We start from the raw sequence: 24053 nt of genomic DNA, 5'->3' as shown, positions 1-24053 counted from the left end.
GTCAACCCAAGAAAGTCACTTACTCCTCTGTTAGAATATTATTTATTTTATTAACAAAGATTAGTTATATTGTACAGTACGTCTGGGTGGTAACATACCTCATGATACTCTTGTATATTTATAGATTATTAAAATGATAATTGTCCTAACAATCTTTGAAATATATTTTTATTTATGTATTTGTGCTTAATTAATTCCATTAGTTCTTCAGAGTATGTGTCCATTGGTAACCAAGAATCAAAAAAATCTCACAATGAAAACAAAAAACTATGTGATTCTCATCACCATCCTAGCCAGCAGAAGCTACCAATAGTAAGTTACAAATCAATGTATTAATGAAAGAATATAAAGCTGATCTTGAGAATAGAGAAGGAGTGACTGAGCTGTAAAGGGAGGGCTCTGCAAAAAGATTACTTGGTCATGAGAAATATGAAAGTAGGAAAAAGAGACCCACCTCGAATTTGTCAAATATAAAACAAAACAGAGAAACATAGACTTGCAAGACTGATATTAGCCCCTTGAGGCAGGCAAGGTAAAAATAGAGGTAGTGCAAGGATTTCAGGAATGCTCTTTGTTGTACTATGGTAAAATAACAGAATCTTGAAAACCTTATGTATTACAAATGAAACTTATGGAACTATGCTAGGCAAATATTCTGAGAAATTTATTTCATTTTTATCTTTCAAAAATAAGCCATTACAGACTACAAGATTGTGAACAAATATGTTTAGTTCAGCTGATTATGGAGAGCATCCAATTGTAAATGTGTCAGAGGACTATATTCTGTAACTATTGCACAGAGAAATATGCCTTTTTTTTCTTACCAGGGCAGTCATTTCCAGTTTAGATCCTTGCCCTTTGCTATGGTTTCAAAACCAAGAACATTTGCAAAAATTACAGAACGGCCTTTACAGACTACAAGATTGTGAACAAATATGTTTAGTTCAGCTGATTATGGAGAGCATCCAATTGTAAATGTGTCAGAGGACTATATTCTGTAACTATTGCACAGAGAAATATGTCTGTTTTTCTTACCAGGGCAGTCATTTCCAGTTTAGATCCTTGCCCTTTGCTATGGTTTCAAAACCAAGAACATTTGCAAAAATTATGATCATTTGAAATATTCAAAATGGTCAAGACTGTCAGTGTTTATGAGCATCTTACCAACACCAAAACAAAAAATAACCGATACCTCCTGACGGTATACTTAGAGCCCTGCCTGGCTACTTTACTTACCCAAAAACCATTCCAAAGATTTAGAAAGCTGTTTACCAGTTCAAAAATTATTGGAAGTGTCTCATGAACTTTACCTGGATTCTGGGATTGATGCTATCCTGGTTTCAGCTTTTTTCATGTACCAGTGGCTTCTAATTCATTTTCAAATTCATATAGATAATGAACAACATATTCCAATCTTGCATGCTACAAAGGTCAAAATTTCATTTGCCTGGTGGGCTAGAAGTGAACATACACATTATCTACTAAGATGAAGTAAAAGTTAATACAAAAAACACTTTTAATACACTTCTTCTTTGGGTAGGATAGCAAAATCCATTCCTTATTGATCATGGAACTCTATATAACCTGGTTTTCTCTGCACAAACACAGTGGATCCAGTTTGGTCATATTGGAATTTTAGAGATCACATTTGTCTCTTTTAAAAAAAAGTGGACTTGTATTGTTTGCAGCTTGAAACAGCCACCGCCGCCTATCCCCACTGCCTGGAACGGGCCGAAAATGGGACGTGTGGAGGCCGAAAATGGGGTGCATGGAGGTGGTGATAGGTGGCAGCGGTGATGGGCGGCGACGGGCAACAGCGATCCCTGCAGCCTGGAGCAGCTGATAGGAGGTATTCCGGGAGGCAGATCCAACCGCCAATCAGCTGCTCGTGCTAAATCAGGCTGTGCCGAAGCTGACCACGCTGTTTTCTGCAAGTAGGCAAATTGCTGGGAGGCAGGGGCAGGCGGGTGGGGGCCGGCGGGTAGGCGGGGCTTCGGCAACATGTATAAGATGCACAGACATTTCCACCCACTTTTTTTTGTGGGGGAGGAAGTGCGTCTTATACTCCAAAAAATACGGTATATTATATTGGCCAATTCTGTACACAATTGTCCCGGACTCTCTACTCTCTTAGCTGTAGGACTTTGCATGCATCTACTATAGCAGGATCTCATTCTTTAATCCCTATTTTACGCTAATAGATACTTCACTACTAAATGGGCATCATATATAGCTGTAGTCAACAGTTGTTCAATAAACAGAACTATTATTTTGTCTAGAAAGTTCCATATTTAAATAATTTATGAGATCATTATGAATCATAATTTGTTGGTGCCATAGGAAAGATGTGCAAGTCATTTTGTATTAAACAGGTATTTTCTTCTTTACCAGATTGGTGGAAGATAAAATGATAATTGAATATTTGCACAGATAAATTTTTGTCAGTATCATTAGCCCTTATAAGAGCCGCGGTGACGCAGTGGTTAGAGTGCAGTACTGCAGGCTACTTCTGCTGATCACTGGCTGCCAGCAGTTTGGCAGATGGAATCTCATCAGGCTCAAGGTTGACTCAGCCTTCCATCCTTCCGAGGTGGGTAAAATGAGGACCCAGATTGTTGAGGGCAATATGCAACTCTGCAAACCACTTAGAGAGAGCTGTAAAGCACTGTGAAGCAGTATATAAGTAAGTGCTACTGCTATTATCTCATTAATTAGTGTTTAACTGGATTTTATCCTACCGACAAATGGCTCCTAGAAGAAAGGCGTTTTTAGTCAACTTGTAGAATATAGAATTCAGTGGAAAAGCCTATATACAGTATTGTTATTGAGGCTGTAACTGCTAGGCCATATGAACATCTGGAATCTGTTTTCTCAAGCTTCTGTTCTTGAAGTATTTATTTCTTATCATCATTTCAGTAAAAAAGGATTTTAGAGTTGGTAACCGTCAATCTCCTAGAACCTTGTACTTCTTTCCAAGACTTTATCTTTGTGAGAATGGACTCTTTTGTTCCTAATGTCAGTATGACTTTTGCAGGTCTCAGGAATATATTTTCTTTTTCTTCTATCCTCATAGCTCTTAACCCTGAAATTTTAGATGCTCCTAGAATATTAAAATTTCTTATGAAGCTTAATAATTGGGTGACCTTCCCAGATTTCCCATGTCCCTTTGTGCCTAGTGAAGAATTAAAGTTTCCTGAATTTCCGAGGCCAGATGACTGAGAGGTTACATTTACACTATATGGACTTTAATACCCAGAAACTATCTAAAATTTCTCATGTCACTATACATCATAGAGCATTCTCCATTAATGAACCTTTTTTGGGGGGAAATTCTAAAACTCTTCCATGTTCACCAGTTATAACAAGCATGAATCTTTATCCTTCTGTCCAGCTCATGTAGCATCAAAGGGTGAATTAATTTTTACATTTTCTTGGAAGATAGGAATCAAGTATCAGTGGGATTTCTGCTATGCCTTCCAATTTATTTGTTTAGAGCAGGCACTGGCTTGTTTTCTACTTCAATTTATCTCAAGCATCCTTCTTCATTTTTATAATCTCTTCTCTCTCTTTTTGTTTCTCAGTATTATAGTACCTTAGAAATTTGTTTATTTCACTCTACTGTTTTTATTATCTGCGCTCATGAGTCCTTCTTCATTTCCAGGCTTATTTTGATAATGTCAGAAAAAATAGATGTAAACAATGAGTTGTGTTTTTGGTAGATTATTTTCCAGAGAATAAGCACAATAAAAAAGCCTCAATGAACTTCCAGCCTCTGTACTTATCAAACAATGGCTGCAGAATCTGTTCTCCTGCCTTTAGACTAGTCTCCCAGATCTTCAAACTTCAGGTCTCTGATTCTGGATCTTCATTAAAACTAATTGGTTAATCTTCTGTCTGAGTTGCTGTCAGCAGGAGTCTTATGATCTTCTGAGGTCTGTCAAAGTCAGGGTGGAATCACAGACTCCAAGCAGTGCTGGAATCTCCAGAAACAGGATTACTGTTGTTGAAAACAAAAGAGGTCCGATTCCTGAGCTGGGAGATAGGGAGATAAGAATGAAGTGAAGACAGTTGCTTGGACAGGGTATTTGTTTCTTAGACTCAATACAGAAACCAGTTCTTGAAAAGCTAAGACTTGTTAGGGATATACCAGTAGAAATATATATAATGACAACTGGCTTTGGTGTTTAGATGTGCAGTTTGAGGTGCTTCGGTCTTGGGCTTTGATCATGAGTATGTGTATATTAAGATGTTGCCCTGAGGATATGTGAGGCTCAGGGGAAGGAATATTGCCCTTAGATGTGTAGATGCTCCTTAGGTGTAAATTTATTATGAGAGGGTCTGGTGTGGAATTATGATTTTTACTTATCTTGAGGGGAATTCCGTTTCTTTGATGGAGCCAGAGAGGTGCTCTTCATCATTTTCAGTCCAAGTATAAATTCCAAAAATAGAATACAAATGGAAAAAAGATTTCAGTGGTTTCTTTGTATCTTTATTTTGAAGTTGCCAGTGAATCAAAGGTGGCTGGGGAATGTGTGACCTGACTATGGGGATGGGTGTCACAGGGGCTTTTACCTTCCAAAACTGTCATTAGACGTCTTTGCCTGTACACTTTTCCCCTCCTCTTTACCTGAAGACAAATTTTGTAGCAGAGCCATACCAATCTTGCCTCAGTTAAAGTTTAAAGGGGGGTGGGAGAAGCACATTAGAATTTAAAAAAAATAACCAACATTGACCTTTCCAGTGTGAAGGGATGCTCCCTCTGAGAATCAGATTGCTATTTGGTTTGGTTAATACTACCAAACTCTGGAGATTTTTGCAAGATATTCTTCTCAGTCTTTTTTTTTTTTTAACTATGACTGGGAACGTGGCTTCTGTTGTTCATTGTAGAATGTCAAGGCTTGCCTTCCATCAGCATGTATCTTTTTTTTTTTGAAAATCCAAACACCAAGATGCTACAGATATACTACATTTACTGTCTCTGATTCTGAGAAAAGCTATTTTCCTGACTATTCTTCAAATAAAACAAGAATCCATAACAGCATATCCAAAAAGTCTTATTTGCTGTCCTTCCCTTTACATCCAGATAAAGGAGGCAGTACACTGTATTTTTATCCTATGGACAGTACTCATTAACAAGAAGAAGACTTTTATTACTTTAACTTATCTAGGAAGCTTAAAATACAGATCAATGGATCATTTTAACTTTGAAAGATGTCTTCCAAAAATAAATAAAAATACAGGTAGTCCTTGATTTATGACCACAATTGAACCCAAAATTTCAGTTGGTAAATGAAATACTTGTTGTGAATTTTGCCCCATTTTACGACATTTCTTGCCACAGTTCTTAAGCTCACCACTGCAGTTGTTAAGTTAGTAATATGGTTGTTAAGTGAATCTGGCTTCCCCATTGACTTTGTTTGTAAACAAGTTGCAAAAGATGATCACATGACCTTGGGACACTGCAATCTTCATAAATATGAGTCGGTTGCCATGCATCTGAATTTTGATCCTATGACCATGGGGATGCTGTAATGGTCATATGAAAAACAATTATAAGTCACTTTTTTCAGTGCCGTTGTAACTTTGAACAGTCAATAAATGAACTGTTGTAAATCAAGGCCTACCTGCATTAAAATGTTTCATGCTTAGATTAAATTCTTTTAATCTAGATTTGGTTGGTACATAATATATAAAATCACTTTTTTTTATTATCAGATAGTCGGAAATATAGAAACTAGAGAAAACAGAGATCATGTATCAGTTTTTTTAGCAGGTAAGTTAATAGATTTTTAAAGTTGTATGTACTTAGATTGAGAGACTCCTAGTAATAAAATAACTAGTGAAATTGAAAAATTTTAAACAGTTGATGTAGGATTGTATGTCTAAATGCATATGATGTGTTAAATACTGTGTCTTTAAACCAATTATATTCATGTTTCTAAGCCTTAAGATTTTTAATTGTCCATGTAATTAGATGATTCTATGTACTTAGTTTCTTTACACACTTATTTCCATATTACTCCTTATATTCTTGGGAATAATAGTTGCAAATGTGATCTTAAGTATGCAATTCTTTTTAAAATAAGTAACGATATGCATTTCTTTCCCCTATTATTAACAGAAGTAAGTGAAAATCCACAAAAGCAAAGAAGCCAAAATGATGATTCTGAAAAGCTGAAGTAAATGTTCTTTTTGTATTATGTAGTCAGAGCAGATGCAGCAACACTGCTCTAATGGCACATAGAACTTTTAATTTGTTTATTAAACTATCTTATCCTTTTTTCTTTTTAAAAAATGAAGCCAAGCTACAAGTATGTAAATATTATTCAAATAAAGGGAATGAAAGTTCACAGGTAGAAATGTCTAAATTAATATTAAATCAATGTTATCTTTTAATGTTAACTGCTTTAGAGATTTGCAGATACATTTATATATTTGAAGTGCATTTTCAAATTTCTGTACAATATGCAATTGTCTCAAGTAAAAGCGTCTTTCTTGCATCTTTTAATAAAAACACAAATATTGTACATTGCAGAATCAATTTCTGTGAAATGTCTATATCTAGAATTAACACAATATACCCCAATTTACCTGAACACCTAAGAGCTTTTCTTTAAGAAGTAAAGATAATGCCTGGCCTCTCCACAGTATTCTTGAAGTAAGCAAATGGAAATGTGTTCACTGAAGACTTAAATGCAATTTTAGTGTGTCCTTAAGACCTTATTTCATTGTTCGAACTAATTGACTGATCCACAATTTTTTCTTTCTTCACATTCTAAAATAAATAAATTATTTTTAGAGTTTCCCAGTAGTTATAGTCAGTTAAGAAAAAAAAGTTTTATTATTCTTTAACTGTAAATTAGGGAATTAAATATTCTGTATCTCATATCATTAAGATATTTCCCAAATCCCTTGTTTGATATTCAGATGCTTTAATTTTAAGAAATGTATTTCAGCATTCTTTTTCATCAACATCACTTCTATCTCTCAAATCCCAAGAGAGAAATATGCAATAGTCTGTAAAAATATATTTTTCAGAGATTTAGAGAATGAAAATCAAGTTCTTAACCAAGAATATAATTCTTAAATTGTTTTAATTGCAGAGAACAATTGAATTTGAAAACTGATTCTAAAAAAGTTGTAGAGAAATATAATTTACAATGTGGAAATGTGCAACAGGTAACAGAATAAATAATACATTATTTTTAAATATGCAAAATATGCGAAATATGCGAAATATAGCAAGCATATGAATTTACTGATTATGATGGGTAGAATATATGATTATTAAATTGATGAAAGATATGCAAAGAGTTGTACAATAATCTTGACAATCATTAAACTGCTAATGTTTATATTAGGGAATTTTGTTGATAATTTCTTGATATAGAAATTAAATAAATAAAACAGATCAGTGTATTTCTCTGGACCAGCTAGTCTTTAGAAATATTCTATAGAAAAAAGGGATTTCATCTTTTTTGAAAGCCGGAAACATCTGATGTCAGCTTTACTACCTAGGGTTTTACAAGTAGTCCTTGACTTAGAACCAGTTGTTTAATTACTGAAGTTACAACTTTATGATGGCTTCTGGCCATCATAAAACAGTGGTTATGTGATTGTGATCTGGGCCCTTGCACTTACGACTAGTTGCCTAGCACCCTGCAATTATGCCATCGCTATTTGCATTCTTCTCTGTCGGCTTCCCCAGAAAGTTAATGGTGAATGTGGCAAGAAAGACTGCAAGCTGCTGCTCCCTGCTGAAGGATTTCCTCTGTCCTTCATGCATTGTGGGGTGGAGATGGAAATTTTCTTCAGTCTGCAGAAACAAAGCAGGCTCTTTTAATATAAAGGCTATTAGAATATAAAATAGATGTAGGTAAATACAGGTAGTCCTTGACTTACATCCATAATTGGGACCAGAATCTTAGTCATTGAGTGAAGTCATTAAGCTAGATGCCTACTTGACCACTTTGCTCAATGACTGCAACTGGGAGAGCTGGGATAATTGTGATCATTGAGCAAAGTGGTCACGTGGGCATCTAGCTTAATGACAACTTCACTTACATCTATCGTATTTTGTATTCTAATAGCCTTTATATTAGCCTGCAATAAATTTGAGTAGAAGAGTCTTGTAGACCTGTAAGATATATAGCAAGGCAATCTTTTTCAAACATAAAGGAATGGAAATTGATTTGTGATGAAAAAAATAAATCCATTCAATGAATCTGCTCTTATTTGCGAGAAAAATGTAGGTCTTTAACTCAAGAATAATTTTGAGGGTTCTTTGTGTATGCCATACAATAGGGGTTAGGACTATTTTATGTTGTGAATGTATATCGTTAAAGCAACAGAAAACCTAAATTGAAATTAAATAAATAAATAATTTTCCTGGGATGATCCCCAAATGTAAAAATTTGATTAGTTTGTGAGATTTTGGTGATTTTTTCCCCATTTGGGACAGTCAGTGAAGCCATGTATAAGTGTTGTATGTGCTACGGCACTGGTGGCATCATATTTGGGGTAGGAGTGGTCAATATCTGAACCTGTTTATATTATTCGACTATAATTTCTATTCTTTCTTATTGTTCATGCAGTATAACTCTAATGCAGTTGAAACTCTGCTGAAGGGTTATTGCTTGCCTAGGATATAGTTTAAGTTTCCTAGAGGATTTTTCTTAATCATACTACCAAGAGTTTTTGATACAATAAAAACAACTATCCTTGTTTTGGATTTTGTAGGGAGATGTAATACTTTCATTAGAAATGTTGAAGACATATATGAAAAATGGATCCACATCTTTAATGGATCAGTGCTTTCACAGTGCTGAACAATCATTTGCATTATCTTTAAATATGATAGATCCGTCTCAACTACAGGTAACAGAAATGATTCTATAATTTGCTTACAGTAATATTTACTTCTTAATGAAATACGCTATGTATACTTTTTCCAAAATGCTATTAAAACAGTAATTTATAAAGAAGCTTATGACTTCCTATATTAAATATGTTGATGCCAGAAAATATAATTACATATTGATAAAAAAAATCTATCAATGAACAAATTATCTATAGGAAGAATATGTAAAACATACACAGTTCAAAATGTTCTGGATGGAGAAAGGCTTGGAACAAATTATATTTGCTCTAGAACTTTGTAGACAATTTGGGTCAGAGCAGGTAATTTTATTAAAAAATGGTTTGAGTGTGTTCCACTCACACGTTGGTTCCTTTAGGAATAATTAGTATCTGTATGTGATATCTCTCAACTTTTTGAATTTGTTCCTTCCTGGTAGTTCTTGGCAGTGAATGTATTTAAATATATTTAGCAGAGTGCCTGAATTTGTTGTTTTGACCTTTTGCCAAAGAAACTTAATGCATTTATGTGCTTTTATGAATATATACTGTCTACAAAATGATACTGCATAACAGCTGGTTCCTATAGTTTTCAAAGAGTTTTAATTTTTTTCTGTAATTTAGGTAGTCAATCCATAGACTAAAAATTGTAGGAACAAGTAAGTACAGTAATTTTTAATTGAATGTGAGAGTGCATATTATCATTTGGCTTTAAATCTCCAGACACTTAGTTCTGAATTTACTTCTTAGGTAGATTTAATATCAATCTCCCTATCATGACTAAGATAAATTAATAACTTACACAGAAGCTCTATTGCTGTCTGTGCAGATAGGAATAGAGCCACAAGCATAGCAGTTGATCAGCCACTGCAATATATAAAAGTCAAAGAGTTTATATAGATTTTAACTATGGGCTTCTTTCTCCTAAACTTCCAAATTAATGGATTAATTAATGGATTTTTGGCAAGACCCTTTATGTATTTGGAAGACAGTATGTAATGGTTCCCTAACTTGAAGCCATTTGTTACTGCCTCATCAGCCTTAATATTTTTTTCCATATGATGGAAATCTTGAGATATTACAAGTTCTATTCCTTTGGAAGACAACTAATTTAATATACATTCTTATTCTTCCAGAATCTGTATTTTTCCTATAGATGGAATAAAATCCTTTCAGTGATATTTTTTAGTATTTAAATTAAGACAAAATAATCTTAAAAAGAATAAGTTTCCAGAAAGGCTAGATATTTTTTAAGAAATGATATAGTTACACACAGGATAATTAATATCACATACAGATAAACAAACATGAACTGAATGAGAACAATCATCTTGGTGAATAGCATTTCAATAGAAGATTGCAGTTCTCTTTTTTCTGAACCGTTCAGCATCCACATCAACACTGACAGGGCAAGTTACTGTATATAAACGGAGAGCAAACCCTGCTCTCCTCTAGCATTTAAGATGCTAACCTAGTCAGGTAATGAGACATCCACAAGAAAAAGGAAGGGATGGAAGAGTAGCAAAAGGAAAAGAGTTGTATTATGCTTCAGTATTGTGTATGATCAAACCTGTATTTCTGCCAGAATATGTTAACAACAAACATTTACACATCTAGTGTTTGTTTGTTTTTTTAATTATTGCAGTGTCTGAACCTTTCTCTTGTTGATTATGTTGTGATCATGTATGGATATGCCAGTGCTCTCCTTGGAATAGGACAGCCTGAGGTAAGCTACAATGTTTTTACAACCTATCTACCTAACATAGGAAAGTATGAACGTAAGATGCTTTAAATGGGCATGAAATTAGTTAGAGTAAGGCTTTTTCAGGTCAGCTCTTTGTTTTTTTCAGCTCTTTTCTTACATCAGATTTGCTACAGCTATTTTTTTTTTAAATCAAAACTGAAATATTGCTTAGAAAAAAGTATAAAGGAAGACAATAATTCTTAGCATGAAATTTGACTATACTTATATTTCTTATGATATATTATCATTTAAAGTAATTGAGTAATTGAATATTTGTGAAAAAAGTGCTGCCTTATTTTATTAATAATAGTTCGTACAATATGATCTTCATCAGTTTCTTCTTAATTGTTTGTGCTTCTATAATGGAAAGATGTTTGAAAGCTTTCAAACTCTATTATTGTCTCCTAGACCAGCTTAATGTGCATCAGAGGAATTTACACATAATAGAATTGCTCTCAAAAGTATTGTTATTGTTACTATTTATCATAGCATTTCTTCTGCTAAGATAAGATGCTTTCAAAAGCAGAATTTATCAATTGGTGCTAATTAGTAGAATGAAAACAATAAACTATATGCCTCATTCATTCTGTACTTATTAATTGTACGTTTGTGTAAATGGCATTTTTGTATCTGAATGTTTGCACAGTGCTTTTGATCTCTTTCATTTCTTCCACAGGAACTAAGCAAAGCCAAATATCATTTTGATAAAATAATTGAGCAATATCAGAAAGTGAGATTCAACTGCTTGGCACATTATGGAATTGGAAAAGTATATTTGAGACAAAATCGGTGAGTAGTACCATGATAATAGTATAATCGGTTGGAACTTATTCATATACAGAAATTGATTAATAAGTATTTGTTTTGTTTTGTTTTTTGTTTATTTTATTTGACAAATTCATAGCCCACTCAAGGCATTCCTTCCTCCTCCCATTGTTTTCTGTCTCTTGGCCTCTAGAAAGAGTCAAGTTCATTGTATATATAAAAATAAAAAGGGGAATGGGGAGTAATTGGAATTTACTGAGAAAAAGCAAGTCTGAATCAGGTTTTGTTATTGATTTGACCTGATATGTTTTATTCGTCGTTGCTTTGCTGCTTTTCTCTCCAAGGAAAGGATGTGCTATCTTCTTGACATCTAATAAAAACCTGGGAATAGGAGAACTAATCCATTGTCTCTTGTCACTGCAAAAAGGATTAGGCAAAGCGTTGGCAGCTTAATAGTACAGTGGATATAGAAAGATAAATCGTTTCAGAATTTTTTCTACCTTTAATACAGTACATAAGCAGTACAATTCAACTGAAAAACAAACGGAAATCTCTTGGGGGGGGAAATCTATGTGGTTGCATAAGTGTGCATACCCAAAACTCTTGCATTTTAATGGGTGTGCAGACTGTCTATATGCACTGTAACAGTTATAACATTCCAGAAACCTGTCCTATAAAAGGTCTGGAAAAGTATATTTAGACAGTGGAATCTATTTGCCTTAATTTTCCTCCTTTTAATTACTTTATGAATACTTTTATTTTATTTTAATTTAATTTAATTTATATTACACACTAAATCACAATCCAGCCAATTACAATTTAGCTAGGAAGTTAAGTGAACACAGCCTACCTTGTAAATGTACGCATCAGAGCATAGTGGAAACTCAGAAAACTGTAAACTATATATATATATATATATATATATATATATATATATATATATATATATATATATGTGTGTGTGTGTGTGTGTGTGTGTGTGTGTGTGTGTGTGTGTGTGTGTGTGTGTGTATGTGTATGTATATGTATATGTATATGTATATGTATATATATATATATATTAGTAACTGTTAAGAGGATGGGGAGGAAAAAAGTGACATGTATTTTTTAAATAATTGTATAAACTATGAGTCTTTTCATGTACGTGTAGATTTTCTGAAGCCCTAGACCAATTCATGAAGTCAAAAACTATGGTTAACCTTAAGATTGTACCTGGAGTACTGACATGGCCTACAACTTCAGTTGTTATCAAAGAGACAAGGTCAGAAACATTACAAGTAAGTCACAATATTTTTTGTACTTTTTATTGAACTTTTATTTCTATAAGCCATCTCACACGGTGCCTTTCCGGAATATATTTCTCATTATGACAATTGCAGATGAACAGAATAACTTTTATCCACGTTCAGTGGAGGCATAGATGATTTTATCCATCCATTTCAGGAGATAGAACCTTTAGAAATTGCTTTTACCTTTCAAAACGATTTGTATTACCTCTGCTGGGTAGGCAGATTGCTTCAGTTGTTGAGTCAGCAAAGTTCACGTGTCCTTAAAAATGTCTTTTTGCTCTCTTGCTTGCTGTTAAAATAAACCTGCAAAAATTGTGCTTGGATTGCTGAATTATATATGTGGTTGGTAGACTGATGATGTCTAGGTAAACAACAGCAACAATGATACCATGATGTTGATGTGGATGAGGAATTGTCACTGCAGATGGAGAAGAGGCAAAAGGGTGGGTAGAGTTCCCTCTGGAGTGAACTTGTAAAGAATAGTTGCTGAAGCTGTACCTGTCTCTTGCTTGCTGTTAAAATAAACCTGCAAAAATTGTGCTTGGATTGCTGAATTATATATGTGGTTGGTAGACTGATGATGTCTAGGTATATCCCACCTTTATTGTTTTACTAAACAATTCAACGCAGCAAACTTATCTAATACTCCTTCCTTCTCCTATTTTCCCCATAACAACAGCCCTATGTGTTGAGTTGGGCTGAGAGAAAGTGACTGGCCCAAGATCAGCCAGCTGTCTTTCATGGCTAAAATGGGATTAGAACTCACACTCTCTCATTTTCTAGCCTGGTGCCTTAACCACTAGACCAAACTGGCTGTTTCTTTTCTTTCTATTTTCTTTTTTCTTTCTGATTTCAGACTGTATTATCTTTTAGTATTGTTAAAGTCCTCAATATTTTTTTATATATATATAAAAAGTACTGTATAAGGCAGTACCTCTGGCCCTGAAGATTTAAGACTCTTTGAGGGCAATAGATACTCCCTGACCATGGTTCTATCAATTTTATCCTTTAATTATACTTCATAATGCTCTTCATAGGCTGGCAAAGTCTATCCTTTTTGTTGAAGAAGCCTGTGTCAAATGAATAGTTCTGTCTTGTCTTGGTTATCTATTAGCATTCTGATAATCTTCTCTGAGCATATTTGTCTTTCAAATAAACCCAAATGATTTAGTGTTTAATAGTTAAAAAAAATCAGCATTTTAAATTGGGCTCAAAGGGAATTCCTACATGTAAAAGATTTCCTATGCATAATAAATCAGCATTTATTAGCTGAGGAACAGGATGGTTATGTTGACAATTAAAAAAATGATGCCTTAAATGTCTTTAACCTGATTGAATTGATAACTTCACTGAGAAAATGCTTCTTAAAATATCTATGCTACTGTTGTAATACAGAAGGCATCTTGCATTGTTTTAATAAAACTAAAAGCCTTGAGTCAATCTTAACTGACTGTACAATTACTACACTAGTAGACAAATTCAGGCATTGATTTTCTAATTGGTGAAGAAAGGCCTCCATATTGAAAATTGAAATTAAAATATTCAGTCTTTCACTTAAAGTGATATTTTATGGTACTGTGTATTTAACAATTATATATTTGTGGACTTTTAAGTGTGATGTATACTGATGTTCTTTTGCCTTAAATGTCGTCTTTCGAAGTTGTTCTTAAGATTAGCAGTGTTTAGCAATACATAATCTCCAGGGAACAAGTGACAGTATATAACTTTGATTTTTGGGGGGTCATAGGTTATATTGGAAGACTGTATTACAGAATGCAAGTTTCCACCCAAACCAGATGCAGTATGTCGTTATCAGCAATGCCAAGCACATAAAGTCAAAATATATTTTAATGACCCGGATTTCAAGGTAAGTATTATATTTTAATTATGTTGTAGACATTTTTGGAAAATATTACTTTTCTAGTACTATTTATTTGTGCTTCATCAAATTTTTGCAGGGTTAATATTTTTTTTTCCAAATTTCAGGGTTTTATACGTATTGCCTGCTGTAAACAGTGTATAGTAGAATTTCATTTAAGCTGCTGGAAAAAAGTAAAAGCTACAAGATATTGTGATAAAAATGATAAGGTAACTTCTTGAAATTCTCTTTGTGAACGTTGCTTAGTCTTTTATTGAATTGAATGGAATTTCATAAGTTATGCATGCTTGATATGCATCTGTATGATCATTATTTGTTGTATCATCAAGATGCTTTCATCCATAATAAGGAAAATTCATCAGTTCAGATTTATATAAGCTTCAGATCATTCAAAGAATGTAAGGGAATCTCCCCCCTCCTCCCTATTCAGCCATGTCTGATTCTTGGAGACTCCCTGGACAAGTCCCTGCAGTTTTCTTGGCAAAGTTTTTTGGAAATGGTTGCCATTGCCTCTTTCCTTGGGTTGAGAAAGAGTGACTGGCCCAAGGTCACCCAGCTTGCTTTGTGCCTAAGATGGAACTAGTACTCCCAGTTTCCCACTTTCTATCCTGAACCACTACAATATACTGTAGCATTATAGGAGAAGGAGTTATTTCTTGTACATTCTTCCCTTACAGTATTTTGTTTGCAGTTTGCAAAATAACCTAATAAATTTTAGCTACCCTGAATGAGCTCAGTCAGTTATGAAGTCTTTGAATTCAGGTTGCTAAGGAGGATAATAAAACCATGGATCCATTCATGATACAGTAAATATTCAGCAGTAATAATGTATAAATTAATATTTGAAAGGAAATAGGAACAAAACAATAAAATAATGCCATAGCTATGTCATTTATACAGCACTTATATTCAGTGTAAATTCAAAAGTAATATGTTAATACCACAAATCTTGCAATGAAATCCTGTCCACAAATACATTTTCTGCTAACGTCCACAGGATATTCTTCAAGAGATGTGTTTCACTCCAGATTGTAGTGGCCTTATTTCTAAAATCACTGTCTTCAGTTCTTCTGGTATTGTCAAATGTGAAGTAAGTATTACTAAAACGTAAGTTTTTTTTAAAGAAATCTTTCAGTGGAATCAAAATGCTGAGATATTATTTTGCTGCAGGTAGGAATTTTGGATTTAGTCATGTGTGCTTGTTGTACCAGTTATGAATAAAAGGATCCAAGAATGTACATTTCAGAGTTCTGCTTTCTCTAAAGTAGAAAGTTTCTTCCTTCCTGTTAACATCCAAGGCAGTTGGGAAATTTGTGCTGAATAGACAAACAAAAAAGAAGAAATACATATGCATGTAGTTTGCCCCATATCACTTAAATGCAGTTTGAAGAGTAGCAGTCTGTATTATTAAACATCAGGCTAGCTGGGAAGAATAGTTAAAAAAAACTTAGGTTGTTGCTGAAAAATTATACAGGTGGTTTTGTATGTATCCTGACATTCCAGTGGATGAATTCCTGAAAAGGGTAGTTCTTGCACATGCAGGAAATGCCTATCCACTTTTTTGTGTGGCTGTAAAATACATGCACACATAAAAACCCACTTCAAGTGTCCTCCTCTAAACAAAACCACTTATCAAAACTGTTGATATGCAAAACCCTTTACTGTGGATAACAAGCTTGGTGGGAGGTTTTTTCCAACTGCAGAGATGGAGAAAAAACTCTGATGCAAAACCATTGATAATAAGACCATCATTAATGAAGGCTACCTGTATAACAATATTTTCAGCTAATGTTGATAGTTGAGAAAAATGATGGATGAGATGCAAAACACTGATAACATTGAAATGAAAAGAATCTATTGAATAGCTATATTGTAACATTGAATAAAATAATGTATAATTTATTTTACGAAATAATACTTGTGATCCTAGTAAAGCATACTAATATGAATTAATCTTATAGCATAGCAGCATCTCCTTCATTTTAAAAAACACAATAACATAATATTAAAGGAATATTTGAAGCTGGTATTTTTTGCTTTCCTAGTTTGAACATAAAATAATAACCAAGAATCCTCCAAGGCCTGTTCTAAAGCAGAAATGCTCAAGGTAAGTTTCCAAACTCTACAGGTAATAGTTTTTTTAACAACATATTCCCAGTAAGAAGAGATGAACTAGCAATGTTATTAAAAATGCTATTTCTTAGAATGGGATACACAAAGGTATTGCTGATAGTTTGACTGTGATAACTGTGGATACTTTGATTTCTTATCCTCCAGCCTTGAATTACCTATCAAGGTTAATAGGACTTCGCTAAGTCACTTTGAGCTAATGAGTAATAATGTTCAAAAGTTTCTAAGCCCTGTAAAAATCAGCATTTATCAACTTTTTAATTTTTAATTGGATTTACATTTGGAAAAGAATATTGGTTGTGAATGGGACATAGTAGTATAGTATAAATACAATCAGTAGTCATACAAATTTGTGACTTCTATTAATGATTATTTACACAGATTGTAGAATTACTTAACCATGTTTAATTCTGTTGAATGTAATAGAGCTTTGTGGGAATGATGCCATTATAAGTGGTTCTTTTGGAATCTTATGTATTATTTCATTAAGCGTATATTAGTTGTGTAAATCTTAAATGTCCATATTAGCCCGTATTAGGCTACAGACAATTTTCCAGGTTACTAAAGTTCATGTACCTTTTAATTAATAAATGATGACACATTTTAATATTTAAAGATTACGTCACGTACTTGTCAAAGTGCTTCTGAATTTCATCTTCACTGGGAGCTGTCCATATACCTGTTGCGCTCACATAGCTCTTTGGCTAGTTTCTCTTTGCTTTCTCTAACAGCAATTGGGCAAGAGTATTTGCATATTTCAAGCATTGATGGTTTTGACTTTTCAGTGGTGACTTATATGCCTATATTGTTAAATGTCTTGTAAAGCGCAGTCTTAATTGTTTGCATCAGTTTTAGGAAGTTACAAGTAAAACAGGAGAAAAAACTAAGAAGAAAATTTATAAAAGAAGCAGTCTCCTTCAGAAATCTTGAAGTATTTAACAGAAGTAACGTGGCAAAAGATGATAGCTTTAAAGGTATCTGAATATAGATCTTTCTTTTGAGACTATCTGCATATAACTATATATTGATGCTTTGTTTATATCACCAAAGTTTGTCCATCACAGTATTTGCTTTATCTTAGGAAATATTCCAAAGAATTTTTTTGTTGAGGATACAATCCTACAACTTATTGGACGATATACAATGACTATACAAGATGGTGTACGTGATGCCTTCAAACTTCTGATTGAATTGCTTTCATGGTGGGTACTTAGTGAAGAGGATTATGCACTCTTTTCAACAAGTTGTCTATCATCGGCTGAAATAATGGACCAGCTCGTAAGCTTTTTAATTGCTAAAAATGATAGAGTGAAGACAAGAATTTTTGTACATGTTGTAAGTGAATTTGAAGACGTGGATCCTAAGCTACATGATTGGATGAAACATCTTGATAATAATGGTATGGTCATGTTTTCTATAGTCCTGTAATAAATCCTTTATTGTTTCATTCTAGGACTATAAATACTGTAGCTCATGGAATTTATGAATGAGGTTTGTTTATCTTAAAGAAGACACTTTTCTTAGCTGTTGTAAACCTGGAACTATTCTTATTAATTCTGATCTGCAAATTCCCTTATGCTTTGTTCTTAAGGAAAGTTAAGATTATTACAGGTAGTCCCCGATTTACAACTATTTGGCTAATGACCTTCAATGTAACAATGGCACTGAAAAAAGCAACTTATGACCGTTTTTCACACTTATGACCATTACAGTATCCCCATGTCACAAGATCAAATTTATGACTGTTACAATGTTGTGGGGTTTTGTGATCTGACAAGCAAAGTCAGTGGTAAAGCCAGATTCACTTAACAACTGTGTTACTAACAGCTACAGTGATTCGCTTAACAACTGTGGCAAGTTCATAAAATGAGGCAAAGTATACTTAACAACTGTCTTGCTTAGCAATGAAAATTTTGGGCTCAGTTTTGGTTGTAAGTCGAAGACTACCTGTATTTAAATATATTATAAAAGGTATTCCCTCAGTGGGCAGCCTCTTAGTGCCCTGCACTGGGACTTCCAACAAAGCAAAGTGTCTATTGAACACACAGGCAAGTGGAGATAATCCAGAACAGCTTTCAAAGCAGCCAAGTGGGCCTTGCAAGGGTGCAACTGCTGGAGTGCTTCAAAGAAAGGAGCCAGGTTTTCCCTACGTTTTCCCTCGAGTGGATGTGATTCTACTGAGCTGGGGCTGCAGAAAAACCTTGGTTACGTAGGGAAAACCTGGCTAGAGGAAAAACACACATAAACCCTATGAAGAAGTAAGAAAACAGATACTATACCTTTACAGGGAGGATACATAAGATGTGGGTTTGGCCTACTGATGAAAGCAAACGAGCTAGAAATAGATCTATATAGGTCTCCCACCTAGCAGGAAGAGCGTGCTGGCTGTTAGAAAGGAAAAAAGCCCAGAATCAAGTGGATGTGATTCTACTGAGCTGGGGCTGCAGAAAAACCTTGGTTACGTAGGGAAAACCTGGCTAGAGTAAAAACACACATAAACCCTACAAAGAAGTAAGAATATATATATATATATATATATGTATGTATGTATGTATGTATGTATGTATGTATATATATATATATGTTTATTCTAAAGCAAGTATAATTACACCTGTCATAACTATAGTCTGGAAACAGTCCCTTAAAAATCAGTCACATTAAATCTTTTGAGGGACTAGAAAAGTATCTTGGCTGCCAATATTTTTTTCTACTAAGTTTCTTGTCAGAACTTCTTTCTAATTTGTTAGTTATAATATGCTATTTGCAGTGGCATGCTTTCAACAGATTTAAGAATAGTCTTCTGTATAGATTTTTAATTTGTTATGACAATTCAGGACCAGGAGTTAGATGAAAATTATCACATATATTTTACTCTGCTGATTTTCTTTCTCCCTTAAAATCTATGCCATTTTTATTATGATTAATCTAAAATCAGAATGTTTCCAGAAACTATATGTAAATTAAAGTTATTTTATTTATTTTGTAGAATACAGCATGTACAGTATCTCCATCATAATTAACTTCTATTTCAAAAGGGTAAATGGTTTTTTTTTTAATTGAAGGTTTTTATTATTTTTGTATCTCTTTAGGAAAAAGAGTGGTGCAAAAGTAAAATACAATAGTAATATGAAAATAGCAATTAATGTAATATTCTCTAGTATATCATTCTCAAATATGTTCTCCAAAAAGTATTTAAGAATATTCAAAACTTCCCAAAATAAGCAGGTTATCACTCAAACACACACAAACATGCCCCCCACACATAGAAAGAGAGAGATAAATGTAAACCAAATGATAAATGATAATCTTCACATGAACCTTATTAGTTCTACTGTGCTATTATTATTACTATTTCTATTATTTTTCAGGTTTAAAAGCTACTGAATTTTTTCTCTCAGAATATATAACTTACATTCTACAGATTGATTTTAATTCAGTAGCAGTCCTCTGGAATGAGAAATATGGTATTAAACTCAGCAGAACATTCACCTGCTTATCTGAAGATGCACATGAAATAATAAAATACTTAGAAGAATTGTCACTTACGGAACTTCGCTACTTAGTGTGGTTATTAGAAGAAAATAGACAGTGTTTCCCATTTCTTCATCAATGTTTAGATGACTATTTTGATAACCTGGGTAAGTGTGCAAGGATGCATAAAAGGCACTCTTATGAAATACTTGTCACCAATTTAAAAGAAATCCCCAGAAATAACTTGGCAGAAAGGAATAGCTGATTTTTCAGGTAATGTCAGGCTAGACAGGAAGCACCCACAGGAGTGCTAGCTCTGTTTTTGCTGTAAGTTTACTTTACCAAAGCCTTGCAAGTCTGAAAGTGCTCCTCCTCTCGCTCACTTTTACTCTCCCAAATATGAGGGAAGGTCTCTTCTGAAAAAAGTTCAGTGCCCCTCATTTTGGTGTCACATTTCATTTATCAGACCATTGCCTAGGCCAATCTTGGAGAACCTTTTCGGCACTGAGTGATGAAACGGGAGCATGCACCCGTGCCAGAAATCAGAAGGGCAGCTACCTGGTGCACATGTGCGTGCCGGGTGGCTGGTCTTCTGGTTTCCGGTGCTCCCATGCACGTAAAGACCAGCTGGCCAGTGCGCCGGAATCCGGAAGAGCAACAGGTGACGGCTTGCGTGCCTGGAGAGATGGCTCTGCGTGCCATTTCCGGCACGTGTGCCATTGGTTCGCCATCACAGCCTAGGCTGTGGCTTTTCCTCCCAAGATTTTCCCACATAATATTACAAATAGTAATGTTTTGGGTGAGGGGTAGATTGTGATGCAGATATAGAGATTAGGCAAACTAACAATGTTTAGGTACTGTTGGGTATATAAACTCTCAGCACGTCTTTGATGGGGATGGAAGTTTATTTTGATTATACCATTGATTATGATTTAGTTGTATGTTTGTTGTATATAATGGCAGGTTTGCTGGTTTATTGATTTCTGTAGTCATAGGCATGAAGAATCCCGTCTAAGCCTATTTTGTGTATTCTACTGAAATTATTGTTTGTCTTTAATTCACTTATTTGAATAACTGTTGAATTCTGACTATAAAAGCATAAGTGCTATCCGAATGGAGTGAGTCCTGGAATTTAGTGTTTTTTTAAAAGAATACTTTATAATGTTTTGTGCTTTTTGTATATTTTCTTAAATAAATAAAATTTATTTTTTCAATAGATAATCCTTTTATTGTATTAAAGAAGGAATATACTGAAACTACTTCAGTAAGTTTGTTTTTTCTGTTTATTTCAGTTGCAATTAAAATGTGAATGAATTGCTGTATTTTTTGGAGTATAAGACGCACCTTTCCCCCCCCCCCCCAAAAGAGGGTGAAAATCTGGGTGTGTCTTATACTCTGAATGTAGCCCCGCCCAGCCTCCCAAACAGAGATTTCAGAGGCTGAAAGAAGCTTCAGAAAAAAAGCCTCAGAAAGGCTTTTATCTAAAATAATATGGCAAGCAACAAAAGAATAATCAGTAAAGATTCTAACCAAACTATGCTAATAAATCTGGAGAATGACACAATAAGCAACAGATCGGAAGAGATTAATGTACATACCAATACCAAAGAAAGGAGATTGAACAGAGTACAGATAGTTCTTCAAAATAAAAGCCTCTGAAAGAAGCTTCAGAAAAAAAGCCTCCAAACAGAGCTTCAGAAAAAGTCTTTTTTTCTGAAGCTCTGTTTCGGAGGCTTTCAGAGGCAGAAAAAAAAGTTTTTTCTGAAACTGAGTTTCAGAAGTTTCAGAGGCAGAAGAAAAAGTAAGGCACAGAGCTTACAACCAATGAACCTGTTGCTAAAATTCACCACTGGGAACAGCTGATTGGGAGTATTCCGGGAGGCTGATCAACCCACCAATCAGTTTTTTTCTTATTTTCCTCCCCAAAAACTAAGGTGCGTCTTATATTCCGAAAAATACGGTAATAATTTGAAGTAGTTTAGAAGAAATAGACAATGTTAATCTTCCTATTAATTTTAGATTTGGTGTCACATTGCATGTATTATTTTACAGCTAATCCCAAATAGGCTTTGTCAGTTTTGTCTTAGATATAATAAATTAGAAAGGAGAGAGGTAAACTTGTGTTTACCTTATGAGAGTCAAAGAGCATTTGATGGGCCACTCTGGGAACAGAATGCTAGGTCTTTGACCTGATTCAGCACAGTTCATCTATATATTCAAGGTTTCTGTTTTCTTATTTACACAATTAACAAACAGCCAGTATACTGGGTCTGTTTATTTCTCATATATAATTGTAATGTTTTGACATCAGTGATCACTGCGTTTTTTTCCTTATTGTTCAATACTGAAGCCCATAATGTTCCCAACAGTTCCAAATTTTTTAAAATAACCATTATCCTGAAAAAAAGAGCAGTTTTTTTTCCGTGTAATATATTGATGTGACATGGTAAATGCTAAACATTAAATTTATTTTTTCTTGTAGAATAATGCTATCAAAGTTAAAAATAAAAACAGGAAAAAATCAAAAGAATCCAAGGTAAATAGTTTTAAAATACATCCACAATATTAAATCTAACAAATATCATCTACTTTGTTTTCTTTACATTTCTCTCTGCTTAGTGGTTGGAGACCATTTTTGTATGTTTTGTTTTATTTTGTGTTTCAAAAACAATGTGTAATGGTACCTTGGTACTTGACTGCTTCAAAATTTGTCGAATTGGGTACTCGATGCATTTTGAAGCAAAAATCTTGTCCTAGTAGTCATCTTTCTCCTGGTATTTGATGTGCAAGATAGAACTTGCTAGCATTGGTTGCCTCGTGACTTACTACTTCTGGCTGAAATAAATGGGGTAAGTCATGTGGTTTGCTGGGTATCTGTTGTTTTTAGTACTTGTTGCACCTCCCAGAACGAATCCCGGATGAGTACCAAGGTACCACCATGTCCTTATTTCAATTCTTCCAAAAATATTTAGCTCTGAACTTACGCTGATACTCAATTTTTGGCTGTTTAGGGTTTTAAGAATATAAGGGAAAAAATCCAGCTAATTAAAAACTCATATTAATATATTTGTTTAAAAATATGTGTAATTTTTTTCAGAGGAAAAAAAATACTTTAAAGGTATTTCCAAAATGTTGGCAGAAGATATGTTAAATGGGCATTTCTGTCTGATGAGAAGAAAGCTTTGGCTTTTAAATATTTTTATATTCTAATTGAAATGCAACTTAATAATTTCAACACTGTTGAATTATTGTGATTTATGAAAGTGCTCAAAAATATCCATCGTAAAAAAAAAAAAAACTTACTCAGAAGGATAAATGATGAGCCTTAAGTTAATGTTACATAATTTTACAAATGATAAGACGCAAAAGCTTAAGTCATAATTCATTTGGTAAACAAAGTCTTGGCTGGAACAAAGCAAACAAAGCAATTCTAATTGGATTTTATTCATCAATAATCATCAGGATAATACCTGAAGAGTTAGCTAAAAGTAGTTCCCACAGCAATCATTAATACTTTAGTCCAGTGATGGCTAACCTTTTCCGGATTGAGTGCCCAAAGCGTGTGTGCGCAAGTGCACCTGAACCCCCAAAATGCAATGCATATGGGCCTTGTGCATGCGCACGAACCCCCACATGCCCCCATGTGCACACATCTCCCGCAGGCACCCCCCGCATGTGCCCCCATGCATGCATGCCGGCCACCAAATGCGTGCCCCCACGCATGTGCACACACCCCACATGCGCCCCGTGTGCACCCTGTCCCCGCGCATGCACATGCTGCCCCCTGCACATGCACATGCTGCCCCCCATGCATGCATGGCAGAGAGCTGAAGACCAGCTGGCCAGCGGGAGGCGCGCACGCATATGCAACAGAGCTGAACTGTGGTGATGTGCCGTCAGAGAGAGCTCTGCATGCCAC

At 34.4% G+C, this 24053-nt stretch overlaps 1 protein-coding gene across 2 annotated transcripts in view; it reads left to right on the top strand.

The window, feature by feature from the left end:
• TTC3 (tetratricopeptide repeat domain 3) overlaps positions 1-24053 on the top strand; it is a 71087-nt gene that overhangs the window by 16185 nt on the left and 30849 nt on the right. For both annotated transcript variants that reach the window (XM_070944310.1, XM_070944309.1), the window contains 17 exons: positions 204-312; positions 5716-5773; positions 6122-6179; positions 7104-7179; positions 8740-8877; positions 10502-10582; positions 11277-11389; positions 12516-12642; positions 14402-14521; positions 14641-14742; positions 15531-15623; positions 16579-16640; positions 17513-17637; positions 17745-18062; positions 20032-20301; positions 21352-21398; positions 22617-22670. In XM_070944310.1, the coding sequence (XP_070800411.1) occupies positions 204-312; positions 5716-5773; positions 6122-6179; positions 7104-7179; positions 8740-8877; positions 10502-10582; positions 11277-11389; positions 12516-12642; positions 14402-14521; positions 14641-14742; positions 15531-15623; positions 16579-16640; positions 17513-17637; positions 17745-18062; positions 20032-20301; positions 21352-21398; positions 22617-22670 (1951 nt within the window). The remainder of the gene's footprint in view (positions 1-203; positions 313-5715; positions 5774-6121; positions 6180-7103; positions 7180-8739; positions 8878-10501; positions 10583-11276; positions 11390-12515; positions 12643-14401; positions 14522-14640; positions 14743-15530; positions 15624-16578; positions 16641-17512; positions 17638-17744; positions 18063-20031; positions 20302-21351; positions 21399-22616; positions 22671-24053) is intronic.

This window comes from Pituophis catenifer, unplaced genomic scaffold, assembly GCF_029215685.1.
Source record: "Pituophis catenifer annectens isolate HBS135680 unplaced genomic scaffold, rPitCat1.0.hap2 SCAF_4, whole genome shotgun sequence".
Classification (NCBI taxonomy): Eukaryota; Metazoa; Chordata; class Lepidosauria; order Squamata; family Colubridae; genus Pituophis; species Pituophis catenifer.
The sequence above is the reverse complement of the archived record's forward strand: the minus strand, read 5'-3'. Positions and strand labels throughout refer to the sequence as shown.